General features: G+C 35.9%; 2 protein-coding genes across 2 annotated transcripts in view; one reads left to right on the top strand and one right to left on the bottom strand.

The window, feature by feature from the left end:
- Window positions 1-5,720: 5,720 nt before the first annotated feature.
- Window positions 5,721-12,213, top strand: LOC104226803 (probable beta-1,4-xylosyltransferase IRX9H). Its single transcript, XM_009778879.2, has 4 exons — window positions 5,721-7,020; window positions 10,701-10,950; window positions 11,060-11,277; window positions 11,645-12,213. Exons 1-3 carry the CDS (start codon window positions 6,278-6,280, stop codon window positions 11,228-11,230), a joined length of 1,164 nt encoding a protein of 387 aa, XP_009777181.1. The 5' UTR covers window positions 5,721-6,277; the 3' UTR covers window positions 11,231-11,277; window positions 11,645-12,213.
- Window positions 12,214-13,114: 901 nt separating this feature from the next.
- Window positions 13,115-18,447, bottom strand: part of LOC104226802 (uncharacterized) — a 30,821-nt gene continuing 25,488 nt past the window's right edge. Inside the window, exons 20-27 of the mRNA XM_009778878.2 lie at window positions 18,063-18,137; window positions 17,585-17,680; window positions 17,238-17,318; window positions 17,081-17,152; window positions 15,599-15,643; window positions 15,418-15,501; window positions 14,996-15,099; window positions 13,115-14,086 (exon numbers count right to left, since the gene is read on the bottom strand). Of these exons, the coding sequence (XP_009777180.1) occupies window positions 13,969-14,086; window positions 14,996-15,099; window positions 15,418-15,501; window positions 15,599-15,643; window positions 17,081-17,152; window positions 17,238-17,318; window positions 17,585-17,680; window positions 18,063-18,137 (675 nt within the window). The 3' untranslated portion in view covers window positions 13,115-13,968. The remainder of the gene's footprint in view (window positions 14,087-14,995; window positions 15,100-15,417; window positions 15,502-15,598; window positions 15,644-17,080; window positions 17,153-17,237; window positions 17,319-17,584; window positions 17,681-18,062; window positions 18,138-18,447) is intronic.

Genomic DNA, 18,447 nt, shown 5'->3' with positions numbered 1-18,447 from the left:
CATCATCTTGTATGGGCTTGCCAAACTTAACCAACTGGGATAAGTTGTCAGGAAACTCAAAATCATCTAGTGTGACCCCCTTCTTCTCAACTCCTGATCCTTCTGAATCACCTAGATCCACATACTATGCATCTGCACTTTCATTGTCATGTTCCTCAATGACTTGTTCTGTCTGAGCTGCTACTGTCACTCCGTGAATTGGGGACTATGCATTGATATCTTTCATCACTGTAACACAATTCATATCTTACTTAACAAGAATGTTAAAATTTATAAACAACAAGAAAATATCTTTGAATGACAGTATGATACCTGTTTTGTCTTCATCAGCTGCAACTTGAAAATGTACATAGAAATCACCATGTGCTGGAAGATTTTCTTGACCAACTGAACCTTCAACATGCTCTATTTTATAATTAAAAATGGTAAATAATGCTGGATAATGGTGGCTTGAAAGTTGTAGCATATGTGTATCAAAATTGTAGATATTTTGTGGATAAGTGTAGATATGTTGTATATATACTGACACAAATTTTAGATACTTTGTAGGTATTTTGTAGATACTTGTTTTGCTGCTGCTGGCCTGCACTTGTTCCCCAATATTGAACTGAAAATGCTAATTGTTGAAGTCTTTTTGTTGGTCCTTGTTTTTTGTTGAACTGTCAGTCAACTGAATGTTTTATGTTAGTTTGTATATATTTTTTCATATGTCTAAATTGTTTTGCTATAAAAATAAAAGTCAGATCTTACCTTTGCATCATCTTGCACATTTTCTATTATTTATCATTTGCAAAACAGTCTGTACAGACTCATTTATAAACCCTCGAAAGCTATCGAGTTCTACAAAGACAGCTTCCCTAAAATCTTCAAGCTTTCCATCAACCTACAAGTTACAATATAGTAAGCTGTTAACTTCATAATATGTCCTAACATACATTCAAAAACATATGCAATTATATATAGATATATATATCAAAATTTACAAATTTGTAGATATTTTGTAGACAGTTTATGAAATGTAGATATATTGTAGATATATTGTAGTTTATATGTATTACCTGCTCAATTTTTTTTTCTAATTTTCTGATCTTCTTAGCAATAAACTCCTTGTCATCTTTTCCATCTATTTGTTTGGGTTCCAACGTAGGAGGATGAGCATTGGGAGCCTCAGATGTTTGTTCACCTTCTTGAACTTTGTACTCAATTTTGTCGGGCAAAATCAGCACTACAATCTCTTTTTCGGATTCACCTATGTTGGTAAATTGAATGAGGAAAAATAAATTAGTTTGATCAAGGCAAAAAATATAGAATAATTGTAGATATTTTGAAGGTAAATGTATAACCATAAAAAAAGAAACTTTGTCTTTATCCACTCAGGCTTTATCATCTTCTTTTTAAAGGCAGCTAATCAAATCTGCCTCTTACTAGCTGACCATCTTAGTATGCGAGGTATTGAGTTAGAACACCTCGTAGCTAGATCAATGCTGACATTAGAGCAACACTCATAAAGCCATACTTGCAATGCTAGAGAGCATCCCCGTATGAGATAAGAATGTACATACGAATTTAGTCTGTGCCTAACATATTCCATCATCTGGGTGAAAAATTTAATACCTCATGGGTATGACTCATACTACCCAGATTCTACCAAATACAACCTAAAGTGATCTACAAAAGAAACATGATCTTTGTCCGAAAGACAAATGAAAAATTCTAAAAGATAAAGGATGCACAACTTCACTGCATCCTCATCATTTACCCAGGATCTAGTGGTTACTATCTGTTTCAAATAAGACTTCTCCACTCTTAATTTGTTAGGAAAATAATTGCTCATTATTTTGCTAACATAAGTGGGAGTATAACCAAAATCAGTAACCTGGGTAACACATCTTAGACCAGTAATTAATGCAAACTCACTCAATCCAAAATTTAATGTTTTACCCTTTAACTGTACAGAAAAATATGATGCATTAGATTTGGTCAATTCATACTTCATCAGAAGATGAATGACTTAGTTTTGCATGCATATGGTGGGAAGAGACAGTAAGTATCTAAATCACGTCTTTTTGAAAAGCTTCAACCCATTTGAGGATAAAAGCTCTTTAATCTGGTTAGGAATGCTAGGATCACACAAAGTGTGGAATCTAAACACCCCATAATCAACATTATGTGGGGCAAAAAAGTGTCCATTCTCCACAAATAATAAATTATTTCACATTAATAAAATGCATAAAAAGGATACATTCATTTAAATTTTATCTACAACATAACTGCAAATGATTACATAATATCTACAATTTAAAGCATTTTCTACAAAAAGGCAGCAACAAAAGATAACTACAATTCTGCTTCAAATAGTACAAGTTACCTAACAATATAACTACAAAAAAACTACAAAATATCTACAACTATAAAGACAGAACATCACAACTACAAATAATCTTCAAAATTAAGACAATTACTCTACACTTGTCTAAAACACGTATAACACAGATTTTACCATCATAAACCAAACTAAAAAATTAGAAACGAAACTAATAAATGCTTACCTTCACCAATGATTAGTTGCGAACAATTTTAGGGTGCTTTTTGAATGTTTCTTTATTTTTGGATTTTTCGAACCAGGAGACACCTTTGCTTTCTTTCATGTTCGAAGATTAGGGACCTCTTCTACAAAGTCGTCATCTACCAAAATCTCTTTTCCTTTTTGTTTGACTTGTTTGCCTGGTGTAGAAGTTTCTCTAGCATCTACATCATGTTTTTGTTTGATTCTCATCTCAGCTCTGATTTGTCGGGGAGAGGAACTATGAGTAGTCTCTGCAATTGCATGTGGAGATTTTGTCTTGCTTTTTGGGTGATTTTGGTGATAAAACACCCAAATCAAATGAGGGTATATCAGCTATTGCTGATTTTTTAGGACTTTGTTTCGAAGCTTTGTTGTTCTTCATTGATGAACTTCAACTGGAGTAAAATGGGGAACCAATTTTGTTGAAGGGTTTCTTCAATTGTCTATGAATTTAGAGGGGGAATTTGGTTTCAGAAGATGGAAAATGGTAAAAAGATCGTGGGTATGAGTAAAACGTGGGTTGGGCTGAGGGGTTAGGAGAGAGAAACGTGAGATGAGTGGGGATACTGGGATATACAGATTCCTTTAATTAAGGAGTAAAAAACGTATAATTAATTATACTCTTAATTAATTATGGTATAGAATTAGTAATTTGGTATACTAAGTGTAATTAAGTCAAACCTTAAACATTGAGGGTAATAAGGTTTCCTATGTGGCATAAGAATGTAAAAATTCCTTTTCTAAACTCTCTTTTTCCTTTCTTTCTTTTTTCAATTTTTCTCTTTTCCTATTTTAATTAATTAAAACCCCTAAAAATAATTATCTTGGAAAAATTAAGCTGATTATCTACTATAATATTTACAAAATTTAATTACTCCTAAATTAAAAGGAAATTACAAATTTAAAGTTAAAAGGCTAAAAATGCAAAAGTAAGCCAATTTTTGTGATTTTCATTTTTAATAAAGTAACTAATTTACTAATTAACCTAAAAATGTAAAAATAAATCCTAAATGCAATGCGTGATATTTTTGGTATTTTTGATTTTTAATGGAAATTAAAAATGCACAAAAATGCAAATAATTAATAAAATTTCTACATAAAATCTATAAAATTTCAAATAATGGAAAAAATTCATTTTCTTGAATTTATGGGAGTAATTCATATAGGGAAAAAATCGCGTGCTCACAGATGTGACATCAAGCACATATGTGGCTTAAAACCAATGTTTAATATGAGGCCTAAACTTTTAAAATATCGTTGAACATTTGAACTAATGAAATTTTGGGAAAAGAAGGTGAGTAACGAAATCTTGGTTCGGAGAAAGAAGGCGAATAAGAATATCAAAGAGAAAGACAGAAAAAATGTAAGGGTTTCTGAAATATAAAGAGATTAGGGAAAAGAAAAATTTAGCTTACAAATGAAGGAAGAAAAATAATTTTTTTACGCATTATCTAATAAAAAAGTAAAAAAAGTTAAATTATCAAATCAACTTAAATTGAAACGAAAATAATTCTTCTACCCATTTTTAGTAAGTCAAATGGTTACTTTTTTTATATATCTAAAAAGTATTATTTTCTTTATATGAAATTTTTATTTTTTATATTAAACGTATTAAATAGTATTATTTTTTTAAATACCTATAAACCTATTATTTCTTTAAAAAATATGGCTCCCACATTTGGGAGCCTAAGGCACAAGTCTTACTTGTGGCAACAGTGGCCATGATTCGTGTAAGGAAAAATTCCAGCAAATTCACGTTGTTTTCTTGCATTTAGCAAATTTACCGAAAAGCTAAACACCTGGATAGACCTTAAAATTGGCACATTTTATAAAATTATCATTCAAATTTAACTAGTGATCAGATAGACGCTTGAACTTGGCAGAAGTATATTTCGTGAACATCTCAAATTAAAGTGTTTATTTGCTCATTGATAAGTGTAAGTGATTATCTTACAAAATGTATCGAGTTTAAAGGGCTATCTAGGTATTTAGTTGTACCAAAATTATATAAACCTTTTGACTAATACATTTTTGTCGATTAATTTTACTAAAGTTTTCAGTCTTTTAAACATATGTTTTGAAGAAAAAAAAGTATCTTGTATAGAGCGAGATGCTTGAGAAGTATGACTTGCAAAATATTTAATGGGTTTGTGCAAGTATATTTTGCACTTAAATATATTATTTGTCAATTATTTTTTGTGTAAGACTTACTAAACTAATAAAGCTTAACTTGTGATGATATTAGGGCAGTTCATCCGATATGTTTTTAGCTCACATATCACAACAAATGCTTTTATTAGGACGATTCAATTGCTAATTGTAGTGTTCATTGCGAGAGAGAGAGAGCATTTTAAATAAAAAACATAATTAGTTTTGAGAAATTTTATTTTGAGTGAGATATGAATACCTGAGCGAATGGAATAATGAAAAATTAAAAAAAAAATACTCCCCCCTCTCTCTCCATTCACCAAACCATTCCCCTTTCAAGTTTCATCCCTCCCCGTATCTCTCTCTTCCACTTTCTTCTTCCTCCCAATATACCCCCACTGTCAAATCTCCCCAAATTCCTTTCACCATCTATTAATGGAACTGTTTATGTTCAAAAATCAAACACAACAGCCATGTATCTTTGTCCGCCTCTATCAATAAGGAAACAGTCTTTTATTCAACAATTATTACTAAGATTAATGTAGTCTCCCTCAAAATTATCGATCCAAAATGTGAAAAGTTATATTTTTTTGCACGTATATGTTTCTCTCTTGTCTTGTGTATATATACAAAACATTCCACTTTTATATCGACTTTTACTTTGTATACCAATGGCAGATCGAAACTTAAAAATACCGAAAAAGTTTCGAATCATGAGCTTTGTACGGGATGCAAACAGTTTTTGAAGACTGAAATAGATAACAGCAATTTGAAACTGAAAAAGATTATAGCAGATGGGTTGTTTTTCTCTATGGTGATGGGAGGAAGAAGAAGAAAAAGAAAGAAAGAGGAGCGAGTAGGGTTTTTTGGGGGGACTGTGAACGGTAAAGGTAAAGGCGGGGGAGTATTTTTTTTTTTGAATTTTCATTAATTGCGGGTCCCACAGGCAAACAATGAATGCGCTCACTCAAATATTACATGGCATATCTCACTCAAAATAAAATTTCTTCGGCTCTGCTTATCTGGCGCGCACCGTACTTGATGCGCATTACACCCCCGCGCCTCTACGGCCGCCACTGGACTCCTTTTTCGGCCGACACTCAAAATCTCTAATTCCACCGGAAAATATTATCAATCGGAACTTCTTAGCTGCCTTTTCACCTGAATTTTAAATCATTGTTTACTGAATTCTCTTGAATCTGCTACGTAGAATTGCTTAATTTCTACTGAAATAGTGCAGCTGTTCAGCATAGATTTCATTCAATTGTTTTAACAAATCAGTCAGATTTGATTGTTCGCAAACACTGATTCAGAAAATAGGTTCTGTTCGTGATTCTAGGGTTTCGGTTTAAGCAATTGAGCTTCGCGAAGCTTCGGTTCAAACTGAATCTTCTGCAGTGGTATGATCTATATTTTTTGTTTATGATAAGCTCTGGTTGATTCTTCTGGCATTTTCTCTGCTATTTGTCGATTCAGTGTGAGAGGATCATGGAATTTACGTATCTGTTGATGTAATTGGAGTATTTTTCTCTGTGCTATTTGTTGATTCTCGGGACTTGATCAATGGCTTCCATCCGAAGAACTCTATCACCGAATCACGAACGGCATTATCAGAATGGAAACCAATCTTCAGTTCAATCGCCATCTCATAAGCTCATTTTAAACGGGAAAAGCTCTTCGATGCTATATTCTCGGAAAAATTATATATCCATGAAGAAGTTGTTCTATAGGTGTTTGATATTTTTTTTGCTAGGGTTTATATTAGGTATGGCACCATTTGGTGATTTTGATGATGCGAGGAGCCGTGATTTTTCCTTTGAGATCAAGCCATCTGTAGTGAATGTTAAGGAGGAGATGAAAGATGTGGTCATCCCTAGACCTGATAATGTTGTGGTAAACTCAGTTAAATTACCTGGTAGTTTGGTGGATGAAGTGAAAGGGAAGTTTGATTATGTACCAAGGAAACTGTTGATTGTGGTGACTCCAACTTATAATAGGGCACTCCAAGCTTACTATCTTAATAGATTGAGCGAGGTGTTGAAGATCGTGAAGTCGCCTCTGTTGTGGATTGTGGTTGAGATGAATGCAGCATCTGCTGAGACTGCGGACATTTTGAGGAAGACTGGTGTTATGTACCGGCATCTAGTGTGTTCCAAGAACATGACGGATATAAAAGACCGCGGGGTGCATCAGAGGAATGTTGCTTTGGAGCATATTGAACATCATAGACTCAATGGAATTGTTTACTTCGCAGATGATGATAATATTTACTCCCTTGAGTTGTTTGAGAGCATTAGATCGATCAAGTAAGTTGAGATTGATCATACTTGTTTACATGACTTGTCTTTGTTTTGCCCTGCTGTGAACATGCCATTTTACTGTAGTTCAAGATGATGTCATGTGCTTTATGTAGATATTTAAGTTTATCGATGTGGTGCATGGTCCGGAGCTATTTCCCATTTAATTATGACTTCACTAACAAAAAAAAATTCCTGATATCCTTCTGGGTTTAGATTGTGTGATTTTTGGATCTCAATTGGCTTCATTATCATTTCAATTCTTCTTCAAAATGTCATTCCTTAGATTAAAAGCTGAGAAAATGACCGTCTTGTTAGTGTATGATGAAATCCCCTTCTTTTGGTAAATATAGTTTGTGTGAATCTGATAAGTGGACAGAAAAAGATATGTGCTTTGGATGATTCACTTTAGAAGGGCTTCAACTCTGGCATGCCCACCAAACGCAGCATCTTCATTATTAATGGAATTATGCTCCTGTTTTTTTTATAAGTTGCTCTTGTTCTTTCTTAATTGATGCCAAAGAAAAAGCTTGGCTTGACAGATGTGCTTCAATCTTTTTTAGTAGAGAATATTAAGAGCTTTGGTTTATCATTGCAAAAACACTCTTCCAACTTAAGATTGCTTGCTCGATCCTTAACATAGATTAATTGATGTCACTTGTGATCCACTTTCTTCAGAGAAAATACTTGTGATGCCTTCATCCACTTTCTCTTCTTTTCAGGAAGTCTACAAGAAACATCTATCCTTCCCATCTTTATTCTGAGAGTCAAATTACATTCTTTACTGATGATTTCCCTCCTTTTTGTTGTTATTTTGAAATGTAACATTCATACATTTTATCACCATAATTAGTATGGCATGCTTGCTATCGTAGTCAACATTCAGAGCTCTTATTAAAAATATACTGTATTTATTACTATAAAGTTCTCATTTGGAGGTGAATTTAACTTATTTTTCTCTCTACTTAACCAAAAAAAGAAGAAGCTTATTTGTCTCTCCACTTAGTCAAGCTGTCTGTATAAGGAAAAGTAATTTTAATATATTTTCTAGAACAATTTTCCATAAAATGGACGTAACTGGTTTTGGAGTTAACTCGTCTCCGCTTACAACCTTCCCTTCACCCAGCTATAAATTTTATTAAAGTTAGGTATAGTCCCACCTCGCCCTGCCTCTCCCGAACCTTACTAACAGTCGCCTTTTGCTAGGTCTTTCTGCTCCTTTATCATCTCTAATTGTGGTTTATGCACGTAAACATCCTTGAAAGGAGTTTTTAAATTGCCTAGCTAAAGGAGTTATTCTGAGCAAAAACTCAGCCTTGAGCAAAATTAAACTCCATTCTTTGTGTACCTACCATCTAATAAAGTAGGTTACGAATACTTCGAGTAACAGCTTCCTCTTGGACATCAGGAACTGCGTTACAAATACATCAGTTTAGTTTCTAAGTTTTCCTGCAAAGTACTCGAAGGTTGATTCGTAAATGGTAAACAGGTCTCTTGTTGAATATATCTCACAGGTGGCAGTAATTCTTCCCGACAAGCTCACAAAATTCTTCCAGGAACAATATAATTTCTGGAGGATAAGATGGTTGGTTCTTTGCCACCATTGACAAGTCTAATGAGTAGCAAATTGAGGTTTCCAGTTTTTATTGCTTTTTCCTCAAATCTTTGTTCAATCATCACATGTCCAAAGCATGCTGACCAAATAGGCAACTCCGAAGCAAGTGGAGTGCGCCAACACCTTCCGCTGAGCTGATAGCCTGCTAGGAAGACTGTCAACCTGTCTATCGGGACCTGCGGGCATGAAAAGCAGCGTCCCTAGGCAAAAGGGACGTCAACACGAATAAAGTACCGAGTATGTAAGGCAGGAAAGCATAAATAAGAATAGTAATGTAAAGAGAGATAGAGAAGATACAACTTGTAACATCTGAGTGCCTCTGAGGGCGACTGACACGAAATGTATGATATATATATATACTTTTAAAAACATACGCCTCTGTGGGCATCATCATCATCATCATATCGTACCCGGCCTCGAAGAGGACTCGGTAAAAACGTACCCGGCTATCATAAGGCTCGGTAGAATCGTACCCGGCCACGTGGAGATCGGTAAAACCTAACTGATTTATGGTTGCACAATAGGTGCCGTACCCTGCCGATTATAGCGCGGGTCGGTAGAGTAAAATAGATACATATATATAATGCATGCTGGACTCATGGAATCACGTTCTAAACCTTTCGGAGTGACGTAAGGTCGTCGCACCTTCGATTCATATTATGGACATCCATACCATCAATATGAATCCAATCAATTTGTTTTCTTACTCTTGGAATATTTGTGGACTCCTTCTGTAAGAGGTCCCCAGACCCCACTTGTGGGATTCCGCTGGGTTGTTGTGTCTTTTGTTGGAGGCAAAACTAATGATGATTAACCCCCCCCCCCCCAAACCGAAATGCCACCTTTAATCCTTTGCTCTTTCTAACTTAAGCGATGCCATTATCTGAAGAGAAACTAAGCTTTCTGCTTGCTCTGGCAGCAATCCATGATCGTTGCTTCTGATAAGACTTCTTAACAACTTATGAATTAAAGAAAATAAATAAAATCTGATTGTAGTGACATGTTAATCGGCCCTGTTCTTTCATTAATTGTGCTGAAATATGTTTGATAAACCTTGGAGAATTTCCTAAGCAATGGCCTACAGATTCCTTTTGTCCATACTTTAGTCTTATTCATTTGATTCCTTCCTCTTGAGGCCCAGTGAGTGCTGCTGGAAAGGTACAATAAACTGATGATCAGAATGCCAATGCATGTAAGATATCTTTAATTGTATTTTGAAATATCTAACAGGCTTTAATTGTAAGATATCTACAGTTTTAGCATATACTTGAATAGAAATATCTAACAGGCTTGCTGCAAAGCAGAGGCGGATCTAGGATTTCTAGTACATGGGTGCACTACTAGAAAAAAGAGAAAAAAATGTATTAATTGAGAATTGATCCCTCTTCCTCTTGGTAAATAACTCAACCTTCAACCAAGTGCACCATTCAACCTTCTTGGAGCATTGGTGCCAACAGTTAATATTATACCAATTTTAGAAAAGATGTACATAAAATATATAATTTTGCAAAGAGACCATGGGTTCATGTGTCCCATATTTTCCCCTATAAATCCGCCCCTGCTGCAAAGGTTGAGTTTTCGCAATGATATATGCCTTAGTTTTATATGAATTTCCGGAATATGTAACCTGACTTAAGATTCTCCCCGAGTGTTGAAGTAACTGATCCAATTGTTTATTCCCAGATCCTCTACTTCCTTAAAGAAAGTAAACTCCTCCATGCTTTCTGAATATGTTGTGGAAAGATGCTACAGGTCTTTTTCTCTATGCTAAAGTAAGCATAACTATTCAAGAAATATTTTATCCACTTGCGGACACACTTCTGGTGAAGTACAAATGAAGTTCGGTCTTATCTAAGCATGGTGAAAATAAAATGGTTGAACTAGGACATGAGCTACTATTTGTTATTGTTGATATGAAAGGTAATATGTATGTAGCTTACTGTGATTATGACTGTTTCTGGAGGCTATAAGTTGAAGGAGGAGACAATCGTTTTTGCAGATTTCACTTCATTGTTCTCCTTTTCGTCTTTTCTTTTCTAATTTGCTTCTGTTTCATTGTGATCTCCTCTTATAGTCGTTTTGGCACTTGGCCTGTTGCTATGCTGGCGCAAAGTAAAAGCAAAGCAACACTGGAGGGCCCTGTGTGTAATGGAAGTCAAGTTATTGGGTGGCACACTAATGAGAAGAGTAAGCAACTTAGAAGATTCCACGTCGATATGTCTGGCTTTGCCTTCAATAGCACTATATTATGGGATCCAAAGAAATGGCATCGACCAACTTCAGATCCCATTCGACAGTTGGACAATGTGAAGGAGGGTTTCCAAGTATGTGTCATATTGCTTCTTTTTTTAAATCCTTGATTTCATACTTTGGGAATAGAGGCTTGTGTGATCAGGTTGAAGGTGGAAATTTACTCGCAGTTATTACTTGCAGGAAACCACATTCATAGAACAAATTGTTGAAGACGAAAGCCAAATGGAAGGTATCCCCTCTGGTTGCTCAAGGGTATTGAGTTGGCACCTTCATCTGGAAGCTCATGGACCTGTCTATCCGAGAGCCTGGCTCCTTCAAAAGAACCTTGATGCCGTTTTCTCTACCACATGAGAAACACAAGCAAGGTGCAAAGACCCTAAATGGTGTCCATGAAGAAGGTCAGTGCCTCTTATTATCTCTTATAAACCAACAACTTTCCTTCTCTCGTAAAGAAAAGGTCAAACGCGAATTGAGAGAACTAAGGGTGGCGGTGGGTTGAGGAATTAGCTTCTTTAATTAACATCACCAAGTTTTATTCCCAGGATCGATTTGTTCATCTTTAATTAGTCGTGTATTTCCTAGTATACCGAATAGTATCCTCTGTAGCATTTCATATGATGGTGGTTAGGGCACTCTTTAGAAGCCTTTTTGTTGCTAATATTCAGAGAGCCTTTTGGCATTATTGTTATTTCTGCGAGTGTGTCCATATCTAGTTTGACTAAGCAAAGACAAAAGAAAGCACTCAGCTGCAATACTTTTTGACAGGTCAGTGCTGCTTCTAATAGGAAGCTGTCATTTTCAAGCAGATCAGGGAATTACTTGATTGCCGAAGTTGAAGCAGCAATGCATGCCTTCAATGACAGGATAGCTATAGCAGAAAAGAGTGATTGATTTTCCTTTTTGACTTTCTCGGAGATATTCTTTGACCACATCAAAACTCGTTTTGTTATGGAGTTTTGCTGCCTTTAACGAGATTAGTAGTGCGGTTCCTTCAGTTTCCATTGCAAAATTGGATGCTACTGCCATCTGAAAAGCGGAATGCATGTGTGCCGTAGAATACAATGGTTGTGAATTATCATACTCGGAAGCAGGAAGCAGGTGCCACTTTGTCCAAATTGTAATCTATTACGATTCTGTTTCTCACGGAAATTTATCATACAGAGTTTGCAAGCAAAATCAATCAAACATGAAACTGTAACTGCAACTTCTTTTTCTTTTTGATGTGCAAAAGTTCTTTGTTTCACGCAAATTTGTTCAAAATTGAAATTCAAACCATTGTGAATCTGAGATTATAGTAGTGAATATAATTGAAGTAATTTACCCTTGCGTGGTCACTGCTTGGTGTGGCAAAAGTATAGAAGGTGACACCGAAATGTACGAAACGTTTGAGGTCACATCCTAGGTGAACTTGTAATATAGAAGAGACCTAGTCACTGCTTATTATAGGAAATATCCGACGGAATAGCAGGAATTCAACTGAAATTGACTTGTTTGGTACTCCACTGAACACAAGCTGTCGCACAGTAAAAATAGCATGGTATAACCAGTTTTCGGACTGGTCATTCAAAAATAGCCAGCGTTTACCAAGTCAATGAAAAATAGCCACTATTTTGCTGCAACATAGACCGGTCCAGCATAATATACTGGAGTTCGGTGCACCCGTGTATGAACTCTAGCATATTATGCTGGACTGATATACTTTGTTGGCTTGCTGGAACTCCAGTATATTATGCTTGACCAATATACTTGCTGAAACTCCAGTATATTATGCTGGAACTCCATCATATTATGCTAAAGTCCCAGCATACTTATCCTGGAACTCTAGTATAATATGCTAGAGTTCAAGTATACTTATGCTGAAACTTTAGTATAATATATTGGTGTATTTTCCGGATTTTGAACAATGTTTTCGTTCAGATTTATCTTTACATGAAAAATAGCTAAATTTTGATTACTTTTGAAATTGGGCTATTTTTAAACGACCAGTTGTAACTCTGGTTATTTTTGAATTTCTCCCTTTGTCACATCCTCTTCCTATTTTATAAATTCCCTAGCCAATAATTCACTACATTTGAAAGAATTACGTCTCGTTTTTAAGACTACAAAAAGCCATGATTTATCACTTCTTGGTACCCATCTAGATTCCTGTTCGGATCTACATTTTGCCGCATCTGACTGCCATCCCAATAATCTCGAAAATGCTTAATAACAAATGAAGATATTCTTGCTCTCGTGTTGTATAACGCCAAGGAGTTTTAGAGCAAGTTTTACCTTATAATTAAAGTTCTTACAAATATAGAGGACAGAGGGTAAAAACTCCAAAAGAATTAGTCTTACACAAGCCTAAGGCCGATAGAGGAACGTTGTCAACCTAACTTAAATTACAACCTACGGGACCTCAACAATTTACAGTCCCAATCTCTCACAGGCGAAAATCTCTTCATACCATGTTAAGGCTCAAATAACCAAATCATAGGTTGATCGAATGGACGACCAAAGAAGCTCCAAATTTGCTTCCCATTCGCCAATCAACTTTGTTTTTTCTTCTTAATTTTCCTTTAGGCAACTCGGCAGAAAGTGTCAATTTTTCCTTTTAATTTTCCTTTAGCAGAGCCCCTTTGCTTTGGGGGGGTGGGGGGTGGGCGGGGTATCGGGGAAGTGGGTAGGGGCTAATAAATGAAGGAATACAATTACACACTTCCTGCTCACCTCCCTCTCACACAAAAGATTAAAAAGAACCTGACCTACCAGCTATGCTAATACCATAAAACACAAATTGCTGCCTGGCAAATAATGACTGCAGGCGGAGAGCAGCATAATAGAGGAAACCTCAAGGGAAATTGACTACATTTATGATACAATCTCCGAAGAGAGATTTCTCCCCCAAAACTTTTGGGAACTACATCTCCATGTGCCATCTTGTCGTCAGCAGATTGTGCAACTACTGGAGAGCAGAGATACGAGCCGTAATTTACACAACCCTGGCGAACTGTGGCACTATGTTGCAATAAGGGCTGCTGCACTAGTCGCGCTGCCTCATCCATGTACTACTTTGCTGCTTCTTTCCTCAGCTGGCAGAAGTTGCACTATCACGTTAGTGTAGTTCCATGGACAGAAGAGCCTTTCTCTGAGGCATGCATAGAAGATGAGAGATGTGGTTGCCGCAAATTTGATTCATTTAAAAGACCAAGTTGTACCAAGGTTGATCTGCACCAATGCCAAACCACATCATATTTTAACTGTAACAATGGCTAGTGTCTTCTCCTATCTTAAAGAATAACTGATATCAACACCTCCAATGCTAACAAGGAAAACAGATCAATATAGAGATTTTTTCATCTTACGCAGTTTGTGGTCAAAAAGAATAATATGCATTATATCTTGGAGAAAATTAGATTTGCAATAATGCGGCAACTCCTACTACCATCTTCATCCTCATTTACTTCCGGCTCTTCCACTACCCCACCACATTTACACCATCTGGTATCTTTGAGGGATAGGGTTGTCACAGCACGAAAGTGAAAGAGGGAATATTGCTGCTGGAACAAGCAGTTTTCCAGCTTTCTCAAAAATCTCACAAGATAAAGCATGATTTTGTGGCTACATTTTTGGACTAGTTAAAAAGGTGTCATCTATGGTAAAGGATAGTGTAACACAGCATTAAGGCCAAACTAGTTTCTGCGGAATTTAAAGATGATTTTCATAGTGCTGTATGTTTCAGCAATTGTTTGGTGATTTGCCTAAATTGTTCTTCAACAGACTTCCAAGTGTGTATGTGCCCGCTCTAGCCAGAACTTTTGACTCCAGTAACCAAAAAGACTAGTTGATTTATAAATATAATGAGAAAAATTTTGAGCATAATAAATTAGTGTGTGTAACATAGATCAGGGACAATTTATGCAGTTATCTCGCTCTTCTCTTAAGTTCACATAAAGTCACAACCGAACTTCTACTATTTAACAACTAAAACACACAAAAATGCCTCAAAAATACATGACGTGGGTAAATTCCACGAAGAACTTTAGTCAAACCAATTGAGACGGTTGAGATAATGCAGAAAAAAGATGTTGACAAGGTGGAACATAAACAAAACGGTTGATCAGATATAGAATATACCTAGGAAGTGAGTTTTTAATGTTTGGCTGATTTGCGAAGGCAGCCAGTGGACTTCGGAGATTAGCATATTTGTTTAGGGCACTATCAAGCTGTGGTGGTGGCAACTGCAAGCAAGATCCAGGCATTTTAAGACAAAAGACAGCAATAAAGTTAATGTGCTTCCATGCACAATAAACAACTACGCTTCAATCCCAAACAAGTTGGGGTCGGCTATATAAATCGCCACTAACCAGTTTCTCTATATTTTTACTGGCATATAAATCTATGATGAGGTCAAAATACTCTTAGAAAAGTAATAGGTTCAAAATCAGCGCACCAACAAGACTAAAACCTATTTCCAATTATTACTAGGAGGTATCACTTATATGGATATTGTGCTTCCATGTACAATATATAATAAAATATAAATTACCAAATAATACCTGTAGTAGTACAGGAAAAGAATGTGGTTGTGTTTGCGAGACACATTTTAAGAAACCCACCCAAAGCTTTGGCATCCTCCATACCTGCGTCCAACATGTGATAGGGTGACCATTTGTTCGTAGCGAAATAATGACAATTCGTGATTAGTGGGAAACCTAAACGTATTTTGAATTAAAATACCTGTCTAATCACGAGTTTGGAGAGTATCTCCATCACAAAATCAACCTAGACATCACATCAGAAAAAAATAATGTCACACGCATTGACTGCATTCCTTCCACATCAGACAAAATATATGTTCAGTAAAAAGCTACATTAAAGAAATATCCATGCTAAGCACAAAAGTGATACTGTTGACTTTAAAGTTCTAATTCTAACTCAGCTGCATTAACATCTAGATGAAATGCCTTTGCAGTACTATGCGAACATGTAAAACCTAGTTCTTAAATATCCAGGAATCCAACCCCCCGCCCCCCTAGAAAAGAAGGAAAGAGAAAAGACGGATTACATATCTTGGATTATACGGTCTTCTGTATTAAATCAAAACCCAAGACCAATAAATCACATGCATAAGGTTTTGAAAGGTGTGACCATCTCATCTAAAAGCTTGAGTTGTTAGAGAGAGCATACTTTTATTTACATTGTGTCTTTAACACACCCCTTCACGTGCAGGTCTGATTACATGATTGCCTTTTGAGAGTGAATATGGTAGGCTGAAAGAATGCAAACTAAGAGACACGGACGAACAACTTTATCCAAAAACAAATTAAGATGCCAAGACGTGTTATGTGTGTGTATCTGGATAAGCATATTGAACTGGAGAAAAGAGAGAAGTAGCGAATTTAGGACATGCACTTACAAAGGAAACAAAACATTATTCCAAAAGGCAAAAATGAATACAAAAACACAACCAAAGAGAAGTTACTTATACTATTTTAAATTTCTTTCAAGGCAACATAATCTTCGCTCTAAAGGAGTAGTATCAGCAGCACAATGTTTATTAACATAATCTTCACTGCTTGTCATCTGAAATAGTGAATGTGCAAGGGAAGAAGATCAAGTGCCATAAATGTTGATATTTCTGCTGCCAGATGAGAAGCTCCTCTCATCCTTTCTGCTTACTATTCTTCTAGGCAGCGTCTCATGATTACTGGTGTTTCTTTCCTATACTGTGCCTTTGGGAATATGCCAAAGAAGTGTATTCATCATAAAGCGCGTATATAAAAGGATAGAAGCATGAGATGTTAAAGTCATGCCCATAAACTCGTTCTGCCATATTCTACTTCTCAAAAGTAGTAACCACACTTGTGGCAATGGGAGTTCAAATTTTAAGCTATAAAATTCTTGTCCGGTACAAATAAGACATTCAACAGTATCACGCTCCCCTTAACAATTGACAATCTTACTCTCAAGTAATGGACACCATAAATACTCACATAAATTACATACTTCTTTTGGCAGAATTTATGAATGTTTCAAGTTGAGAGCCTCATAACATTAGTGCAGATTGTGCAAATGATAACCAAAAAAAAAAACTTTTAAGGAATTCATATTCCAGATAAGCAAAAACAATGTCCTATAGCGAATCAATTGCGTAAAAAGACCGGAACATGATGACGTGCACCCAACTGATTAATATACAATACAACATCAGGAGTTTACCAGAGTAGGAAAGGCGTCGATGGCCTGAATCACTGTCCTCATGAAGAGCAGTGGGAGAGGAGTCTGATCAACCTGATTAAATGAATGCCGCAGAGATTGAAAAAGTATCCATAAAATCCCAATCTATGTATAATTGTATTTGCAGTATTTTTCATACCATCTGTCTCAAGGCTTTTGCCAGGACCTGTTGCGTGAAAACAGTACGCTGCTCAAAACAAGCTGAGCAAGCATCTGTTACCTGAAAGATAATAACATCAAAATATCACAAAATTGGCACGTAGTTCTGCTTAAGGCATTTTCACTATATCTTGAATCTGTTGTAAGAAACAGGGAGAAGCAACAGAATTCAACACGAAACAAGGGAATTACACAACTTAGGAAATACAAGGCAAAACATCTGAGGCAAGATATCAATGGATTTCCTAGTACTACAAGTTGCAATAAGTTTAAGTGCAACAACCATCAAAAGCAAAAGACACACTTTTAAAAGTGGAAATTGCATACCTTTTTAAGTGGAAGGCCATCTCTCTCGGGATTTATGTCATGTATTGCAACCAGCACTTCTGCTGGGGTCAGTGCTGGACCTGTATGGGCAGAACCCTGCCATGAACCAAGTAAAGGAACTTTTATCTTTTGTCCATCTCCAGAACAAATGATCAGTGCACTTCAGATTAAAATAGGCAACATATAATTCTGAACTAGAAGTAGCATCGGATCATGAATTTTTGTCATCTGACTATTAAACAATAAAGGTACATGTGGACTTTGAAAAAGTAACCACGAAATCACTTACCTAAGAAAAATAAACAAAGACTAAAACGTAACATAATTTGAATGAGCATGATATTCAGAAGAAGAAAGAGACAGCAACGAAGATGAGAAGATTATCATGTTTAGATTGAATGAGTATAAAAGTCGTTCTCAGAGAAATCAGAAGGTAACTAAAAACTATAGCAAAGCAAAAAGTAAAATTCAATTAGACCTGTAATATCCGAGCCAGGGCTATCTGAAACTTATCCAGTGGAAGAGCAACAAGCCTTGGGAAAATAGGTAGAACCTAATATGAAAACAAAAGGATTCATCAAAAACAGTTCTTTCTGAATTAAGTGCAGCAGTCAACAGGAAAGGATGAGAAGAACTTCAATATCAGGTCAGGAGGAAACCAAAGGGTAAATTGAAAATATTTTTAAGAAAGCAAAGAATATTGCTTTGATCTCCAAACTAAGAACATTTATTTAAGAAAGGATAATTCATAACCTAGACATGAACAAAGCCCTAAAGCTTTCCAAGTTAACCAGACAACGATCTTTGTCAGGAAAACCCTAAACATAGACAGGAGTACTACCTCTGAGCCAGCAAAATTAAAA

This window comes from Nicotiana sylvestris, chromosome 4 (assembly GCF_000393655.2).
Source record: "Nicotiana sylvestris chromosome 4, ASM39365v2, whole genome shotgun sequence".
Lineage (NCBI taxonomy): Eukaryota > Viridiplantae > Streptophyta > Magnoliopsida > Solanales > Solanaceae > Nicotiana > Nicotiana sylvestris.
Note: the sequence above shows the minus strand (reverse complement) of the source record. Positions and strands in the feature narration are given on the sequence as shown.